At 44.8% G+C, this 20,425-nt stretch overlaps 1 protein-coding gene across 1 annotated transcript in view; it reads left to right on the forward strand.

The window, feature by feature from the left end:
• The first annotated feature begins 2,893 nt into the window (after positions 1 to 2,893).
• ABCD2 (ATP binding cassette subfamily D member 2) overlaps positions 2,894 to 20,425 on the forward strand; it is a 105,397-nt gene continuing 87,865 nt past the window's right edge. Inside the window, exon 1 of the mRNA XM_044276772.1 lies at positions 2,894 to 3,903. Within this exon, the coding sequence (XP_044132707.1) occupies positions 3,007 to 3,903 (897 nt within the window). The 5' untranslated portion in view covers positions 2,894 to 3,006. The remainder of the gene's footprint in view (positions 3,904 to 20,425) is intronic.

Here is a 20,425-nt window from a genome sequence, read left to right on the forward strand (position 1 = left end):
AGTCAGGTCGGCAGTCTTACCCATGATTGCGGTTTTGAGTAATGAACCAGGCTGGGAGTTTTTAAAAGCCTCAGGAATCTTTTGCAGGTGTTTAGAGTTAATTAGTTGATTCAGATGATTAGGTTAATAGCTCGTTTAGAGAACCTTTTCATGATATGCTAATTTTTTGACATAGGAATTTTGGGTTTTCATGAGCTGTATGCCAAAATCATCAATATTAAAACAATAAAAGGCTTGAACTACTTCAGTTGGTGTGTAATGAATCTAAAATATATGAAAGTCTAATGTTTATCAGTACATTACAGAAAATAATGAAATTTATCACAATATGCTAATTTTTTGAGAAGGACCTGTATACAAGTGCTGATACCTACAGATATATATATATGTATATGTATTTACTAGCGATCTGCCTTATGAAATTGTCTACATCTATTTGACGACACATTTTATGATACCATTTTCATTCAGGCATACCCAGCCATTGTTTTTTAGGCACATCCAGCCATTATTTAATAAACAATCTTTGTATCTACCTATTCTCCATACATCACCTATGTTTTGAGTGCCATCCCTTTACTTCCACATAATTTTAGATATATGTGTTAATCCTCAGAGACACTTGGCTGTGAAAATGAAAATGTATTTTTTTCCCAATAAAATTTAACAGAGCGGCGGTCCAGCGGCACGGCGAAATAGCCGCCGGACGGATCCAACATGGTGAACAGCATGTCGGATCCGTCCTGCCGCGAGTGTGAAAGTAGCCTTAGACCCACAACTTATATTTTCGCAAAGTATAACAAGAGAAAAAAGCACTCCAAAATTGGATACCCATTTACTCCTGAATACAACACCCAATATGTTGTCAAACTGCTGTATGGTTACACCATAGAGCTTAGAGGGCGAAGGAGTGCCATTTGGCATTTGGAAGGCAGATTTTTCTGGAATGCTTTTTGGATGCCACGTCAAATTTGCATAGCCCCTGAGGTACCAGTACAGTGTAAAATCTCAACAGGTTACCCAATTTTGGAAACAAAACCCTTCAAGGCTTGATCTCAAAGACGTTTCATGGAATTTTTTAATTTGGGACATGAAATAAAAAATGATATTGTATTTTAATTAAATGTAATGTTAGCCTCAAATGTTTAATTTTCACAAGTGGTAATAGAAGAAAAAGCAGCCCTCAGAAAAGTTGTGGCAGCTTATTCTATTTTACATGTGTCCTCCTGCCATCCCAGACATGTTGTTCCATATGCAGAATTGATTAGAATCCATTGGAACCATCCAGATGATGTGATTTTCCAAAACAGTTAGTAGAAAAGACAGCTATATCGAGATCTTGGCTGAGAACAGTAGACTCCTATAGATGTGGTCACCGGAAATGTAAGGTTTGTCCTCATGTCAACGAATTCACCATTTTGAGTCATATGGAACACGTTGAGTCTTTGAGATGAAATCTTTGTTGTAATATGACACATTTATTTGGCCAACTGAAAAATTTACAAATTACAGTAACCACTGTGTTAAAAAAGCGTAGGCAAGATATGAAGTATTTTGCTACAGGGTGTATTTTATACAGTGATTTGATTTTATCGAGACGCCTCAGTACTGGATTTCACCACATTGTGCATTTGCTTGTCCTGCTTCGGGATGTCCTCGCACCTCCTAAACGGCTGATAACTCCGCCCTCCGTGCGCCTCTGCCGGCCCGTTTACTCCCCTCCCCTGTTCTTTTCCACTGCGGCTGTGCGGTCCAAATCGTAGCGGGCGCATGCGCAGTAGGTATTGCGATGCCCTGCCAGGAGCGGGCATCGCATTGCGCATGCGCCCGCTACGATTTGGACCGCACAGCCGCAGTGGAAAGGGACAGGGGAGGGGAGTAAACGGGCGGGCAGAGGCGCACGGAGGGCGGAGTTATCAGCCGTTTAGGAGGTGCCTGCCTGGGGCTCCGAGGATTGAGAGACCGCCCTGGGCACTTGAGAGGGCTCAGAACATAATCTTATAACTTCATTTTCGGCAAAAAGAAAAGTCCGTTTTCTACCACAAAGGTACCGTTTTTATGTTCTGGCTGGATCACATAACCCTATTTTAACGGTCTAACATGCTAAAATGTGGTGACAGACTCCCTTTAAAATAGGGGCTTGTGTTTTAATTGATACAGATGGTGGCAGTTGAAGGATGGAACTGAGCATGTGTGACCAAGATGGACAGAGAAATAAGGTATAGAACACACAGCAGGTGGCGCTCTTCATTTTAGTTAATAACTCAGTGCCTAGACCACATTTTTAATTACATGTAAAAACAAAAGTATTACAGAACCTGGTGCTGGTTTGAAAAATGTTGAATATTTTTTGTAGAACAATCCCTTTAACAGGTGGTCTGTGGCTGGCAGTTTTAAGGGGCATCTGGCTGGTACTACCGGTAAAGTATGTGGCTCAGACTATTATGGGGCCATGTTTATTGATATGGAGCACTGTATCTGGATCTTTTTTGGGTGAATTTATTGAGGGCAGTGTCAGACTAGGGTTCTTTGGGCCCGCCAGAGGAAATTATTATCCAATTATACAATGTCTTATAGGGTTTGATTTAAAGAAAGCAAGAGTTTGGCTCCTGGACCTTTGGGGTGGTATCAGGGCCTGGGCCGCTGGTGGTACTAAGTGCCTGTGTGCACATTCCTGTACATAACACGGCTGAGCTATGGATCTGCGGTGGGGAGGGGGAGGCACTAAGCTGGTGTCTCACCAGCAGGCTGCACCGTCAGGCTCCCCACACTGCAGCATCTGCCTTCAGCCAGAGCGGATCGCCTTCTGGACGAGGCTTTATCCCTCCGCAGCCAATCAGGCTCCGGCGGGGGCGGGGCCAGCCAGCTGATTAGCGCCGGAGGTATGTGGACGGGTGCTGGAGCTGTCATTATTCTGCATCTGCCCACATGATGCGGCTGCCGTGTAGACCGGAGGCATAGGGACAATTGCTGGAAACCATCGTGTTATCCCAGTGCAGGGAAGACATGTCACATATGCTGCAAGCCACGGAGCGGATGAAATGGGGGAGCAAGGAGATCGCCTTTAAGAGGGCCGCCTTCCTGCTGGCTGCTGCCTACGGACTGAAGACCCTGTGCCCCATCATCAGCAGGCAGCTCCGGCGGAAAGAGCGCAGCCCCTGCAAGCACGGCAGCCAGGACGGCCCCCTCCCCTCCCCGGGGGTAAATGCGGAGTTCTACCGGCAGCTGCTGGAGCTCAGGAAGGTGCTGTTCCCCAGGCTGCTGAGCAAGGAGCTGGGGCTGCTGTCCGTGCACTCGCTGGCTCTGATCTCCAGGACCTTCCTGTCCGTCTATGTGGCCGGGCTGGACGGGAAGATAGTGAAGAGCATCGTGGAGAAGAAGCCCAGGAGCTTCCTGCTGCAGCTGATGAAATGGCTCCTGATCGCCATCCCAGCCACCTTCGTCAACAGTGCGATCCGCTACCTGGAGTGTAAGCTGGCGCTGGCACTGCGCACCCGGCTGGTGGACCATGCCTACCAGACCTACTTCACCGATCAGACCTACTACAAGATCATCAACATGGACAGCAGGCTGGCCAACCCCGACCAGTCCCTCACTGAGGACATCATGATGTTCTCCCAGTCTATTGCACACCTGTATTCCAACCTGACCAAACCCATCCTGGACGTGGTGCTGACCTCCTACACCCTCATCCAGACTGCCAGGTCCAGAGGAGCCGATCCCCTGGGGCCTACACTGCTGGCCGGCCTGGTGGTGTATGCCACTGCCAAAGTGCTCAAAGCATGCTCCCCCAAATTTGGCAAACTGGTGGCAGAAGAGGCCCACAGGAAGGGTTACCTGCGCTATGTGCACTCCAGGATTATAGCCAATGTAGAGGAGATCGCCTTCTACAGAGGCCATAAGGTAAGCCTGGCATGATGGTCAATGAGTGAAACCTGAGAGGCCCTGGGAAGAAGATGCTGCTATTGTCATGCTGATCTGCCCTGCCCCCACCCCCATTATGCGCTTCAGTTTCCTGGCGAAATTTAAAACTGTCTAGGAAACAGTACATGGCATCCCAGTAGATCAGCCAGGGCCTTGAGAGGTGTAAACCCATATAGACATGCTGTAGTGGCTAGCAGATTGACCATAGGCATTGTGATGTGTCTAACAGTTCTATATGATGATTTATAGCATTGTAGTTGTCACCGCAACCTCCACGTTTACACTTAGGCCTCTTACACACATCCATGGTCTCCACAGACAGCATACATACCCATTGACTTTAAAGGAGTTATCCAATACCTGAAATGCCTCCCCCCCATATGCCCGGGCCCCTCACACACAATGTACTTACCTCGCTCCCTGGCACATGTGTCTCTTCCGAAGCCCACACAGCCGCCGCTGCATCTACCCGTCGCACGGATGAAAACATCTGGCGTCTGGGAGGGGGGGGGGGGCAGCCACTATCAGGCAGTGACGGGGACAAGCCTCCCTAGCATCTCGGGTGACGCTAAGGAGGCTCGTTCCCGTTGCGGCCTGCTATTAGCGACGGGGAGATGCAGCGGTGGCTGTGTGGGCTTCAGAAGTGACGTGGGTACCAGGGAGCAAGGTAAGTACATTGTGTGTGAGGGACATCCCAGGGGTTTTCACACATCATTGGTTTTACAAAGACCATCGATCAGTGGTGACACCATGGAAGTACGCCTTATTTCGAGAATGCACATTATAGTCTATGGGTTTGTGAAATCCACAGACACAACATGGATTCTTCACAGACATCTTCATGGATGAACCAGTCTTGTCACGGATGTCATCAAGGACAAGTGAAAGAGGCCTTAAAGAAAAATTCTCTCCCGTTAACTATTACTTTTCGGTTACAATCCTGTTCACACAGTGTCGGACTGGGGTGCCTAGGGCTCACCAGTAAAATTTGTTTTGAGGGACCAAACATTCAAATATGACCTGCTCACACAGCAGCAAAAAAGGGTCCCTGCAACGACTTTAATAAGGTGGGTCCCCAAGAAAAGAGGATACTGGTTGGCCTGTCTCTATACCTAGAAGCCATCTCAGCCACCTGATGTATCTATAATAATAAACTGTATAGTTTGTAAATAATCTATCCATTTTGTTATATGAACATAGACTGGTTGAGATGTTGTATGCTATCTAGTACATTACTCTATTGTGTTATGTGCCACTTGTGCAGGGGGTAGTAGACTAGGGGCCCCACTTGCTCAGGGGCCCACCAGGGGATTCACCTATACCCCTGTGGGCCAGTCCGAACCTGTGTTCACACTACTTTAGATGCATGTCAGCAGGTTCTTCTGATTTCCACAGGATTTGGCAATACTGTATGTGTATGATGAACACCACTGCTGTTTTCCAAAATTACCTTTCAGTGGAAAGAAGGCTTGATTCGATCAGTTGTGTTATCCAGAGATAAGCAGCGTCAGAAGTGTAAAGCAGTTCTATATAAATTGGCAGAAGATATATTGCCACACAAATATACAGACTGACCATTTAAAGAGAACCTGTCACCGTGAAAAAGGAGTGTAATCTGCAGGCAGCATGTTATAGAGCAGGAGAAGCTGAGCAGATTGATGTATAGTTGTGTGGACAAACAATGCCATTTATACATTTAAAGGGCTTTTCCTCCTTTAAATGTAGCATAATACCCGCCTCCCAAAAAGGTTAGGGCAACAATATACACCGCCTATTTGTGCAGGTGATGACATCGGGCTCACTGCTAAGCTCGCAATTATGCAAGGCAAAGGGGAGCATCGGAGCAAGGAAATGCGCTGATGCTCCTCTCATACATAGTAAGGGAATACAGAATAGGTGATATCTGGGTTCAGCCCTAAACCCGGACAACCCCTTTGAGTCTCGGACTTTAGTTGTACACAGGGAAGGTTTTATTAGTGATTAATAGCATTCTCTGTGTAAGTGTGTATACATAGATAGTTGTCAGTCACTGATAGTAGTACACGGGGGGGTGTTAAGAGTGATTGATAGCATTCTCTGTGTAAGTGTGTATACATAGATGGCTGTCAGTGACTGATAGTTGTACTCAGGGGAGTTGTTATCAGTGATTGATAGCATTCTCTGTGTAAGTGTGTATACATAGCTGTCAGTCACTGATAGTTGTACACAGGGAGGTGTTATCAGTGATTGATAGCATTCTCTGTGTAAGTGTGTATACATAGATGGCTGTCAGTGACTGATAGTTGTACACAGGGAGGTGTTATCAGTGATTGATAGCATTCTCTGTGTAAGTGTGTATACATAAATAGCTGTCAGTCACTGATAGTTGTATACAGGGGAGGTGTTATCAGTGATTGATAGCATTCTCTGTGTAAATGTCGTGACACAGTGAAAGGTTTGGTCTGGAAAAACAGGTATTTTCCTCCAAGCATGTGCTGCTGGGCTGATTTACAGCCAGGTGAGGTCAAATATCGGACCGGATTTTAAATGCTGGTCCGGCTTTTGGCAGCACCTGGCTGTCCTTAACCTTCTCAGGACCGCCGCATGCAGGATTGCGTCCTGGCGGCGGCCCTGTTTTTCCTCCTGGACGCGCCGATGCGAGAGGTGAGATTTCCTGTGAACGCACGCACACAGGAGCGCGCGTTCACAGGAACCGAAGGTAAACGAGTTCATCTACAGCCTGCCAGTGGCGATCATTCGCTGGCAGGCTGTAGATGCAATTTTTTTTAAAGGTATATCAGACGCTGTTTTGTTAACAGCGTCTGATATACCTGCTACCTAGTCCTTTGGTGGTCCCTTTTGCTTGGATCGACCACCAGAGGACACAGGCAGCTCTGTAATAAGAAGCACCACACTACACTACACCCCCACGTCACTTATTAACCCCTTATGAACCCCTGATCACCCCCCTGTCATTCATCACCCCCTTGTAAGGCTCCATTCAGACGTCCGTATGTGTTTTGTGGATCCGCGGATCTGCAAAACACTGACACCGCGGATCTGCAAAACACGGACACCGGCAATGTGCTTTCCGCATTTTGCGGACCCGCACATTGCCAGAACTATATAGAAAATGCCTTTTCTTGTCCGCAATTGCGGACAAGAATAGGACATGTTCTATAGGCTCTACAAAAAACGCAGTGTTCGCCCGATCAGGCCCGATCTTGTGCGCACACTTGCGTTCAGTCCGCCCCACCGCAGTGACTGACAGAATTTTTTTTTTCTGATCACTGCAAAAACACCGTAAAATTGCTGCGGCGCTATAAAGATCACTTTTGAGGGGCATGGCGAGTTCATAGAAAATTTAATTTTTTTGGCACAAGTTAGCGGAAATCTTTTTTTTGTTTTTTTGTTTTTTCTTACAAAGTCTCATATTCCACTAACTTGTGCCAAAAAATAAAATCTCACATGAACTCACCATACCCCTCACGGAATCCAAATGCGTAAACATTTTTAGCCATTTATATTCCAGACTTCTTCTCACGCTTTAGGGCCCCTAAAATGCCAGGGCAGTAGAAATAACCCATAAGTGACCCCATTTTGGAAAGAAGACACCCCAAGGTAAAATATTCTAGGAACTCGCCATTCCCCTCACGGAATACCTTGGGTTGTCTTCTTTCCAAAATGGGGTCACATGTGAGGTATTTATACTGCCCTGGTATTTTAGGGGCCCCAAAGCGTGAGAAGAAGTCTGGAATCCAAATGCCTAAAAATGCCCTCCTAAAAGGTACTCATTGGAATTTGGGCCCCTTTGCACACCTAGGCTGCAAAAAAGTGTCACACATGTGGTATCGCCGTACTCAGGAGAAGTAGAGCAATGTGTTTTGGGGTGTATTTTTACATATATCTATGTAAATGACAACTTTAAAAAAAAAATTCTACAAAGTTGTCAATTTACAGAGATATTTCTCTCACCCAGCATAGGTATATGTAAAAATACACCCCAAAACACATTGCCCTACTTCTCCTGAGTACGGCGATACCACATGTGTGACACTTTTTTGCAGCCTAGGTGCGTAAAGGGGCCCGAAAGTCCAACAAGTACCTTTAGGCTTTACAGGGTTGCTCACAATTTAGCCCCGCCCAAAATGCCAGAACAGTAAACACACCCCACAAATGAACACCCCATTTCGGAAAGTAGACACCCCAAGGTATTCGCTGAGGGGCATATTGAGTCCATGAAAGATTGAACTTTTTGTCCCAAGTTAGCGGAAAGGGAGACTTTGTGAGAAAAAAAAAAAAATCAATTTCCGCTAACTTGTGCCAAAAAAAATAACTTCTATGAACTCGCCATGCCCCTCACGGAATACCTTGGGTGTGTTCTTTCCAAAATGGGGTCACATGTGGGGTATTTATACTGCCCTGGCATTTTAGGGGCCCTAAAGCGTGAGAATCCAAATGCCTAAAAATGCCCTCCTAAAAGATACTCATTGGAAATTGTTGCGCTTTGTGCACCTAGGCTGCAAAAAAGTGTCACACATGTGGTATCACCGTACTCAGGAGAAGTAGGGCAATGTGTTTTGGGGTGTATTTTTACATATACCCATGCTGGGTGAGAGAAATATCTCTGTAAAATGACAACTTTGTATAAAAAAATGGGAAAAGTTGTCTTTTAGAGAGATATTTATCTCACCCAGCATGGGTATATGTAAAAAGACACCCCAAAACACATTGCCCTACTTCTCCTGAGTACGGCGAGACCACATGTGTGACTTTTTTGCAGCCAAGATGCGCAAAGGGGCCTGAATTCCAATGAGTACTTTCAGATTTTCACAGGGCATTTTTACGTATTTGGATTCCAAACTACTTCTCACGCTTTAGGGCCACTAAAATGCCCGGGCAGTATAAATACCCCACAAGTGACCCCATTTTGGAAAGAAGACACCCCAAGGTATTCCGTGAGGGGTATGGTGAGTTCATGTAAAATTAAATTTTTTGTCACAAGTGGAATATGAGACTTTGTAAGAAAAAAAACAACGCTAACTTGTGACAAAAAAGAAAAATTTCCATGAACTCACTATGCCCATCGGCGAATACCTTAGGGTGTCTACTTTCCAAAATGGGGTCATTTGCGGGGTGTTTCTACTGTCTGGGCACTGTAGAACCTCAGGAAACATGACCGGTGCTCAGAAAGTCAAAGTGCGTAAATTCACATTTTTGTACCATAGTTTGTAAACGCTATAACTTTTACCCAAACCAATAAATATACATAGACATGTAGAACAATAAATTTAGAGAAAAAATTATATAGAAATGTAGTTTTTTTATATTTTTTTATTAAATTTTATTTATTGTGATACAAAAGCTTAAATACATATTACATAATTAACATTATAAAATCCATAAGTCCGCCAATTCTAATCTGTGAACGTGGTTGACAATAATTTCATAGGAATATACATAATAGTGTCGACATTTAAACCTTCACATTCTACATCTATGGAATAAATGCTGAAAAGCCGGACAGATAGCATTTTCCCCTTCTCTTCCCACCAACCCGCCCCCCCCCCCCCCCCACCCTGCAGGGAGAAAAAAAAAAAAAGAAAAAAAAAAGGGGATCCGAATTAATTAGCCGTGTCCCAATCTTTCCATAGACTATTCCACTTTGAGTAGGATCCTCTTTGTTTGTACAGGATCCTCTCATAGCTTTTCACTTTCTCCACCAAACCCAGCCAGTTCTTACAATCTGGGGCAGAAGAGCAAAACCAGGATCTAGAAATCAGAAGCCTCGCCAAGAACATCACCTTGATCAACAAATGACTTTTTATGGGTTGATGATTGACCTCAGATAAATCTCCCAGGACCCATATCCTAGGAGACAGAGGAACAACAATTTTAAGTTTACGCGTCAGATTTTTTTGGACCAGGCTCCAGTACCTCCTCACCATTGGGCAGTCCCAGAACAGATGTAGATGATCTGCCCCGGGATCGCCGCAGCGGGGGCAGTCAGAGGAGGTCCGGAGTCCTCTTCTGTATAGCCATATAGGTGTCGCATAAATTTTGTGCAGAATATTAAATTGAACAACAATGTGATTAGAATTGTGTGAAACCAATTTTAAGCTTTCCCCTATATTCTCCCAGTTTGGGGGACCCTCCTCTGAAAGAAGAGAAGACCAGGCTCTCTGTCCTGGAGAAAGAACATCCCGAAAAAAATTATCCATTAAGTGTCTATAACAGTAAGATAGTTTAATTCTCGTGGCAGTTTTCTTACAAATTAAATCCTGTAAAAATAAAGGAGTGTCTATAATAAAAAGGTGACTGTTCAAAGTGCTAAAGAGTGCTGACCTCAATTGAAAATATGCGAACCAGGCCACCTCACCTAATTTTGCCCTTAGTTCCATAAGGGGCAGAATTTGTCCACCGCTGACTACTTGATGTAAGTACTGCACATTTTTAGTCCTCCAGTACTGACTGCAACTTAAGTCGTTTAGATTAAGAAGTTTCGAATTGTGCCATAATGGGGTGCAGATAAGCGATGCCTTAACTGCGCACCAAGCCCTTATAACCGACCAGGTCTTTATAGCCATTCTGCAGAAAAGTGTGTACCCGCTCAGTATATTTAATAGGTAATCGGATTCCAGTACAGTGAAGAAATCAGAAAAACCTGCCTCCTTCACCACTTTACTGCAGAAAGGACTATTTTCCCAGTCACTAAAAAGGCAGAGTTGGGAGGCAACAAAATAACCCCTAAAATATGGGAGATTAAGACCTCCCCGCCTATAAGGCATGGAGAAATAAAGTGCCTTCAGTCTCACACGCTTCCTCCCCCATAGTAAGTCATTAAGCATCCGCTCTATCAATCTGAAATGCTTGTCTGTAATCCATATAGGCGAGTTGCGCAGGACAAAAAGAACCTGGGGCAGCACTACCATTTTTATTAATGAAATTCTATCCGCTCTTGCTTGCAGAATTTTCTGCCATATCTTAATTTTTGCTCTCAACTTCATCAGCAAGGGGAACAGGTTAAGCTGTAGATATTCCTGAGGTTTGGCGGAAATTATTATCCCCAGGTACTTTATTGAATCAGAGATCGTTATCTGATTATTTAATTCGCCTCGCAGCTCGTCTATCGGGAGAAGTACGGTCTTCTCCCAATTGATCTCAAGTCCGGATATGTCGGAAAAGTGACCGACCAGATCCATTATGCGAGGGAGGGTGGTATTTGTTTGATGAATAAAAACCAGAATGTCATCTGCGTAGAGGGACACACGGTCATGCTTCCCCATTATGCCAAAACCGGCCACCTCCGGATCTTGTCGTATCATGGCCGCTAAGGGTTCAATATCAATATTAAATAAAAGGGGAGAAAGGGGACAGCCTTGGTGGGTGCCTCTTCCCAGAATAAAGCTCTCTGTTATCAAATCATTGATCCTAATCCTGGCGACTGGGGAGTTATAGAGTAGCCAGACCATTGCCATAAATTTTGGGCCAAAGCCCATTTTTTTCATTACCTCCCAAAGAAAAATCCACTCCACCCTGTCGAAGGCTTTAGTAGCATCCAACGACAGGATGGAGCGGGCGCCGCGCCCCGGGGATTGAATATTCATAAATAGCCTATGCAAATTGTGATGGGTGCCCCTGTTTGGCATAAAACCGTTTTGATCCGGATGAATAATCGTAGGGATAACCCGCGAGAGCCTCCTAGCAAGGACTTTTGATAGTAACTTAGCGTCTGTATTTAATAGGGAGATTGGTCTATAGGAGCTCAATTCGGCCGGATCTTTATCCTTTTTTAGAATTAGAACAATAAGGGCCTCCATCATAGAGTGTGGTAATCTCCCTCCCTGTGCTGCTTGGGAGAAAACCTCCAGCAGCTGGGGGAGGATCACCTCACTATGCTTGCGATAGACCTCATATGGAAGGCCGTCTGTTCCTGGCGATGAGTTCCCCGAGACGGACCCAAGGGCCTCCTGCAACTCAGCAAGAGAGAGCTCCTCCTCCAGATATTCTTTTTGAGTTTCATTTAACGTAGAAAGTGGAATTTTCTCCAGGAACCGCATCACCAGTTCAGACGACAGTCCAGGGGAAGATCTATATATCTGAGCAAAATATTGTAGAAAAATATTCCCAATTCCCTCTGGATCTGTTATGGTTTCGCCCTCTACATTACGAATTGAGATGATAGATTGTTTTTTCTTATCTTGTTGCGAAATTATTCTAGCTAGAAGCTTGCCCGGACGTCCAGACTCGATGAAATAATTGAGCCCCTTGAAGAATACCCTATGATTTGCTTTCTCTGTTACATATTTCTCCAAGGAGCAACTAGCCTTCTGCATCTCTTGCCTATTATGCTCAGTGGGATGGCTAGCGTATCGCTCAGCTGTGAGTGCAGCGATCTTACCCAGTTCCTCCTCTTTCTTTCTAAATGTTCTCTTTACTGCGGCAATCTCACTTATAAAGACCCCCCTCAAATATGCTTTCAAGGCATCCCATACTATGTTGATATTAGCAGAGGGAAGGTTAACCTCCCAAAAGGAGGATATCACTAGTTTAATCGTCTGCAGATTGTCCAGAATAGTGAGCCAATATGGATTTAGCTTAAATCCTAGCCCCCTAGTATCCTTATTCTTCCCGCTGCGAACCTCAACCAGTAGGGGTGAATGGTCCGAAACTGTTCTTACTCCGTATCGCATCTTGCAGATATTACTCAGATTGCTCTCATTAGTAAATGCTAGATCGATCCTAGACATTGCTCTGCCCCCCCTACTGACACAGGAGTATACTCTCTTTCCTCCACCAAGATGTTCCCATATATCCACCACTCCCACCTCAGAGCAGAATTAAGGCAGCGGGGAGTTACAAGGATACCTCCCCTTTTCCACATCAAGTGAAAATCTATCTTTATTAAGATCAATGACCGCATTAAAATCCCCTATCAGGATTAAGCAGCATTCTGGTCTCTTTTCAGAAAAGAGCATTAACTGAAGCAGTGGGTACATTGAAAATGGCGGAGGTATATAGAAAAAGGCTAGGATATAACTATCACCATTAAGCTTGCCATGCAAGAAAATAAATCTGCCCTGGGCATCTATATGAGATTTTATAAGGGTGAAATCTATGGAGTTATGAATAAGAACCGAAATACCCCTGGAGGAGCCACTAAAGGTAGAATGATACGATTGGGACTGCCATCCCGTCAGGCGGGACAAGGTTTCCCTAGTTAGGTGAGTTTCTACTATACAGATAATTGCTGGAAGATATCTTTTTAATGCGTCCATAATCGCTTGCCTTTTAACTCTTTCCCCAAGTCCTCTGACGTTCCAAGCTACAATTCTAGTGGACATCTCTCACAAAAGGAAAAAAAAAAAGACCATTCCTGCAAGGTGGGTCCCCCCCCCCCCCCCTCTCTTGATCCGCCCGAACTAGTCAGCGAACCTCTAACCTCCGGCCGTTCTCCCCCAGCCTGGCCCCCCCTCCTATCCCTCCAATCATAGTGAAGCACAGTTTCAGATGCCCATTTGATCCATCCAGTCTGATGCCTGTTGTGGTGACTCAAAAAAAAGGGAAGACCCGTTATGAATTACTCTTAATTTCGCTGGGTATTGTAAGGAGTATTTAATCTCCTTAGCCGCCAAGCGTTTCTTTATCTCTATAAAATTTCTTTTTCTTTCCTGAGTCTGCCGCGCAAAGTCAGGAAAGAAGAGCAGTTTTGTACCCTGATATTCAATAGGTGCACATTCTCTTGCTCTTCTCAAGATACTATCTCTATCCGCGGACAGTAATAATTTAATTAAGACTGCACGCGGGGGTCTCCCTGGGATGGGTTTCCCTCCCGGAATTCGGTGGGCTCTTTCTATTTGAAACATAGAGGAAAAGTTATCGCTGCCAAAGCTGTTCATAAGCACATCTTTAAGTTGTTCCTCTAGATGACGGCCTTCAACTCCTTCTGGGAAACCGATTATACGAACGTTGTTGCGCCTTGATCTATTTTCTAAGTCCTCTATCTTGTTTTGAAGTGCTAGATTTTCTGAAGCAAGAAGCAAAGTTTTAGATTTTAATATGCCCATGTCAGTTTGCAGAGAGTCAACTGATTTTTCCATGCTATGGACTCGATCCCGAATCTTTGCTAGATCTTCTCTTATTAATGAGATATCGCTCTGCACTGACCCCAATTGAGTGGACATTCCTTGCACTAAAGTGCCATTATTTTCCACAGCACTTAGGATTCTGTCCAAGACAGCTGGGTCGTATTCGGTTCGCATTTGTACAGAGAGGCTTTCCTCGCCTACCTCCTGATCCGCATCCTCTAGACCATCCTGGGAGAGTTCATCGTTTTGGGAGGTTTTAGCGGATTCTTTCGTCTTAGCAGGGAGTTTGGTTTTAGCAGGATTTTTATCATTTAGAAAGGGCGACTTCAAAAACTTGTCGATTTTGTTCTCTGGGGTCTTTGCCCCAGGCTTAATTGCAGAGGAATCAACTGAGCGTCGTTTTGGGGCCATTCTCCCAAGATTTCCCCCTTTTTTTTTTTTTTTTCTGTTGCCTTTTTCTTTTTTTTTTTTCCTTTGATTTGCCACAGCTTTTTCCCCTGGTTGTTTTTTTTTTCTTCCCCCCCCCCCCTGCCTCCCCTATATCCTCGCCTCTGTCTTTTCTTTTACTTTGTACTCTCCTTTATATTTCTTTTGATTCTTTTCACGCCGGCTGCCTTTTTTTTTTTTTTTTTTTTGCGTAACGCAAAGTTTCGGCAATGCACTACACCCTCTTTGCTGCCATGTACACTACAAACCCCTCTCTTCACCAATAGCATAGAAATCAGCAGTACTGCAAGTGTAGACTGAATAAAATGGAATACTTATTTCTCACGTGGCCAGAGTGTGATGTCCAGAGCCTTAGTCCCAGTGCACGCTGTGGCTAACGGAGGAGAGGGGCGACGGCGATGTAACTTATAATGGCAGCAAGATATCCGGCAGAGTGACAGTCCAGCATCCGCAGAAAGCAGCAGGGTGAAACCAGGCGAGCAAGGCAGTTCGGCCACAGGGAGAGGAAGACGGCAGGCAGGGCAGCACCAGCAGAGCCCATCAATCAGAGCCAGTCAAGGGCCCAAGCAGAGCAGCCACAGCGAGGACGGCAGACAAGAAGCGCCGAACGGCAGACAGCAGGCAGAGGAGCGGGGCAGGCGAGGAGGCAAGGAAGCACGGCCGAGGGACAGAACACCCAGAGCAGGACGAGAGAAGCAGCAGCAGCACACGGCAGCAACAGGAGAAGCGATCAGCGGCCAGACCAGGTAAGATTCAGCGTCTCAGAGCACGAGTCTTGGCATCAGCTGTTTGGCTTCAGCTGGTCAGCATTAGCCTGGAGGGGAGAGACCAGCACTGGGGAGGATCGAGACGCGCTCCCTCACATCATCCCGCCCGAGAAATAACCCTAACCCTAACCCGAGAAATGTAGTTTTAATTGAAAAATTTTACAACAGAAAGTGAAAAATGTAGTTTTTTTGCGAAAATTTGGGTCAATTTCGATTAATATAAAAAAAGTAAAAATTTCAGCAGCAATGAAATACCACCAAATGCAAGCTCTATTAGTTATATGAAAAGGAGGCAAAATTCATTTGGGTGGTAAGTTGTATGACCGAGCAATAAACCGTGAAAGTAGTGTAGTGCAGAATTGTAAAAAGTGGTCTGGTAATTAAGGGGGTTTAAGCTAGGGGGCTCAAGTGGTTAAATAGTTAGCTGGGATCAGAAACCATGTCTCTGTGTTGGGATCTGGGAGCCTTGTGTCTGGATGAAGGCTTGCTACCTGTTTGTCATGAAAAAAGGTTGGTGCTGCTATCAGCAAGGACTCTTTTAGGCAGAATTGCTGCATGAGTGAATTACCACCAACACCGCAAGGTGACTTTTTGTTTGAATATGACTGCTTGTTTTGTCCCTTGCCTAAAGTGTGAATAAAACACTGAACTGTTTGATCCAAAGAACTTGTTGTTGCTGCTATACTGCATCCGCTAATCCTGTCTACCAGAGTGAGTCCCCACAGTGTGTATACATAGATAGCTGTCAGTCACTGATAGTTGTACATGGAGGTGATGTTATCAGTGATTGATAGCATTCTCTGTGTAAGTGTGTATACAGATATACCTGTCAGTCATTGATAGTTGTATACAGGAGACGTGTTATCAGTGATTGATAGTATTCTCTGTGTAAAGGTGTATACCTAGATAGCTATCAGTCACTGACAGCTGTGCACGAGGAAGATGTTATCATCTGTTCTCTGTGTAAGTGTTTATACACAGATAGCTGTCAGTCACTGATAGTTGTATACAGGGGAGGTGTTATAAGTGATTGATAGCATTCTCTGTGTAAGTGTGTATACAGAGATAGCAGTCAGTCACTGATAGTTGTACATGGGGAAGTGTTATCAATGATTGATATCATTCTCTGTGTAAGTGTGTATACATAGACAGCTGTCAGTCACTGATAGCTGTACACAGAGGAGATGTTTTCAGTGATTGATACCATTCTCTATGTAAGTGTGTGTATACATAGATAGCTGTCAGTCACTGAAAGCTGTACACGGGGGACATGTTATCAGTGATTTGATAGCATTCTCTGTGTAAGTGTGTATACATAGAAAGCTGTCAGTCACTGATAGCTGTACATGGGGAGGTGTTCTCAGTGATTGATAGCATTCCCTTTTCAGGTATGTATACATAGATAGCTGTCAGTCAATGATAGCTGTACACAAAGGAGGTGTTATCGGTGATTGATAGCATTCTCTGTGTAAGGGCTCTTTCACACCTGCGTTATCGTCTTCCGGCATAGAGTTCCGTCGTCGGGGCTCTATGCCGGAAGAATCCTGATCAGGATTATCCTAATGCATTCTGAATGGAGTGAAATCCGTTCGCATGGATGACGTTATCGCATGGCACGTCATCCATGCACATGGGGCGCTCTGACGTCACTCTGGAGCGCCCCGGGAGCCGCGCGGACTGTAAGTATACCGCTCCCCCGCTCCCCGCTCCTACTATGGCAACCAGGACTTTAATAGCGTCCTGGGTGCCATAGTAACACTGAAAGCATTTTGAAGACGGATCCGTCTTCAAATGCTTTCAGTACACTTGCGTTTTTCCGGATCCGGCGTGTAATTCCGGCAAGTGGAGTACACGCCGGATCCGGAGAAAGCAAGTGTGAAAGAGGCCTTAGTGTGTATACAAAGATAGCTGTTAGTCACTGATAGCTGCACATGTGGGAAGTGTTATCAGTGATTGATAGCATTCCCTTTATAGGTGTTGATACATGGATAGCTGTCAGTCACTGATAGCTGTACACAGAGGAGGTGTTTTCATTGATTGATACCATTCTCTGTGTAAGTGTATGTATGCATAGATAGATGTCAGTCACTGATAGCTGTACACGGGGAAAGTGTTATCAGTAATTGATAGCATTCTCTGTATAAGTGTGTATACATAGAAAGCTGTCAGTCACTGATAGCTGTACGCGAGGAGGTGTTATCAGTGATTGAAAGCATTCTCTTTATAGGTGTGTATACATCGATAGCTTTTGGTCACTGATAGCTGTACATGGGGAGGTGTTATCGGTAATTGATAGCATTCTCTGTGTAAGTGTGTATGCATAGATAGCTGTCAGTCATTAAAAGTAGTACACAGGGAGGTGTTATAAGTGATTGATAGCATTCCCTTTCTAGGTGTGTATACATAGATAGCTGTCAGTCACCGATAGCTGTACATGGGGGAGGTATTGTCGGTGATTGATAGCATTCTCTGTGTAAGTGCGTATACATACATAGCTGTCAGTCACTGATAGTTGTACATGGGGAGGTGTTATGGATGTATACTTAGCTGTCAGTTAGGGGTGGGCGATATGGCCTTAAAGCTATATTGCGATATAATTTTAAGCTTGTGCGATACATTCTATATTTCGGGGGGTTAAACAGGTCCTGAGGGGTTAATTGCGGCAGATCACAGCGCGCAGTAATAGATGCCAGGTATGGGATATGGCCGGCACATGCAGGCTACGTTTGTATTCGGCCATATTAACTATATTCATTGGTGGCACAGTGGCCACAGCCCCTCCCTTCTACTTCCCCTCTTCGAAGTATTATATTAATTGCGGCCCCCTCCACATGATTAAATCATTGGTGGCAGTGGCCCCAGGGTGGCAGCTTCTGATCGGAGCCCCAGCAGTGTAATCGTGGGGCTCCGATCGGTTACCATGGCAGCCAGGACGCTACCGAAGCCCTGGCTGCTATGGTAATCTCCCTGCTGCTGGCATATGCAGGCTACTTTTGTATTAAGCCCCTCCCCTCATCCTCCTAATCTGTTATCATTAGTGGTCAGCAGCAGCCGCACACAGTGGGGTGGGAGGGACTCCCTCCTTCTCTACTGTGCCGGCTCAGGAGAACATGGTGAGTGCCGAGAGCGGCGCATGACATGTTCTACTGCGATATGCGATATGGCAATATAAACAAAATCTCTATCGTTGGCCAGATTTATATAGTTTATATCGCATATCGTCTTTATCGCCCACCCCTACTGTCAGTCACTGATAGCTGTACTCTGAGGATGTGTTATCAGTGATTGATAGCTTTCTCTGAGTAAGTGTGTATACATTGACAGCTGTCAGTCACTGATAGCTGTACACGGGAAGGTGTTATCAGTAATTGATAGCATTCTCTGTGTAAGTGTATTTACATAGAAAGCTGTCAGTCACTGATAACTATACATGGGGAGGTGTTATCAGTGAATGATAGCATTCTCTGTGTAAGTGTGTATACATAGATAGCTGTCAGTCACTGATAGTTGTACACATTGAGGTGTTATCAGTGATTGATAGCATTCTCTGTGTAAGTGTGTATACATAAATAGCTGTCAGTCACTGATAGCTGAACACAGGGGTGGTGATATCAGTTATTGATAGCATTCCCTGCGTAAGTGTTGTAAGGGATTACCTTTCTTCATGGAGGTCACACTCCCAGACTTCACGTCAGACATCGGCTTTTTTTTCCAAAATGATGCTTTATTTTTAGTCACTTCCGCTCAATACAGGGTATATCAGTTATAAGGCACTGGATCAGGTGCGGTTCCCCCATACACCAACAAATAATAAACACCTGCCCGGCTGCGCTCTAACTAATACATATAATGGTTTCCCTGTCTCACCTATAATCACAGCTTTATGCACAGGGTCTCAGGCTCCAAGTTTTAGTCGGTCTGCTCACCAAAACACAGTATACACCGGGAAGAGATCAGGCTTCACCTAGCCTCGTGGCCCCTCAGCCCTCCTTGGCTGAGACCACCCAGAGCCTCTTCAGGTATCTGCTTCACAATCACTCTCTTCCTCTCCCTCCCCAGACTGACACACTCGGAGGTGTTTTATGTCGGCCTGATTACAGCAGGCCTTACCTGTGATCACATCAGGTGAAAAGAAAAAAATTGCCCTGGAATGAGGCGGTCCCACTGCCAAACCTACCATCCCAATCCAATAAAATCCAACCCTGAATAAATGAAGAAAATAACTTCAGCAACTAGGTTTGCTGAATCCAGCGCCATCTTCCTGGACTTTACTTATCTCACCTAGGTGAGATATACACCCCTTCCAGGGCTTCACAGTACACATCACTAGTCACATTGCCACAGTCTGTATACATACATAGCTGTCAGTCACTGATAGTTGTACACAGGGGAGGTGTTATCAGTGATTGATAGTATTCTCTGTGTAAGTGTGTATACATACATTGCTGTCAGTGACTGATAGCTGTACATGGGGAGGTGTTATCAGTGATTGATAGCATTCTCTGTGTAAGTGTGTATACAGAGATAGCTGTCAGTCATTGATAGCTGTACATGGTGGAATTGTTATCAGTGATTGATAGCATTCTCTGCGTAAGTGTGTATACATAGATAACTGTCAGTCACTGATAGTTGTATACAGGGGAGGTGTTTTCAGTAATTGATAGCGTTCTCTGTGTAAATGTGTATACATACATAGCTGTCAGTCACTGATAGCTGTACATAGGGGAGGTGTTATCAGTGATTGATGTTTCGGTTTTGCTCAGGAGAATGCTTTTTGTTTAGCAGCGATAAAAGTCCTGCATTAAAGACTTCTCTCCTAGTGGAGGCCCCGAACAGAGGCTCTAACGCACATGTGAACATGCCCTTTTTCAATATCAGATGTTAGTCTAATGCACTTTGTGCTAGGGTATTTTGCTGTTAATAATGTAACATTAATATGGAAATATTTTTCAGTTCAAAGATCATTAGTCAGTTTCTCCCATAAAGAAACTCCAGTGAAGCAGTTCTTTGTCATGATGCATGGCAGAGACTCTCAGACCCCCTAATGAATAATTGTTTGGCCCTGTTACTAAGCAACGTAAGCCTCGACCATGCCACGAAAAATCCTGATCTCTGCAATCCTGTGGAGATAGTTGAATGTCATTCACTTTAGATGCTTGCAGCACTAGAGAAAGGGCAAAGTGTAGGTGCTCCTCACGATACTTTATAAAGAATGTCTCT

Source organism: Bufo gargarizans, chromosome 2, assembly GCF_014858855.1.
Source record: "Bufo gargarizans isolate SCDJY-AF-19 chromosome 2, ASM1485885v1, whole genome shotgun sequence".
Classification (NCBI taxonomy): Eukaryota; Metazoa; Chordata; class Amphibia; order Anura; family Bufonidae; genus Bufo; species Bufo gargarizans.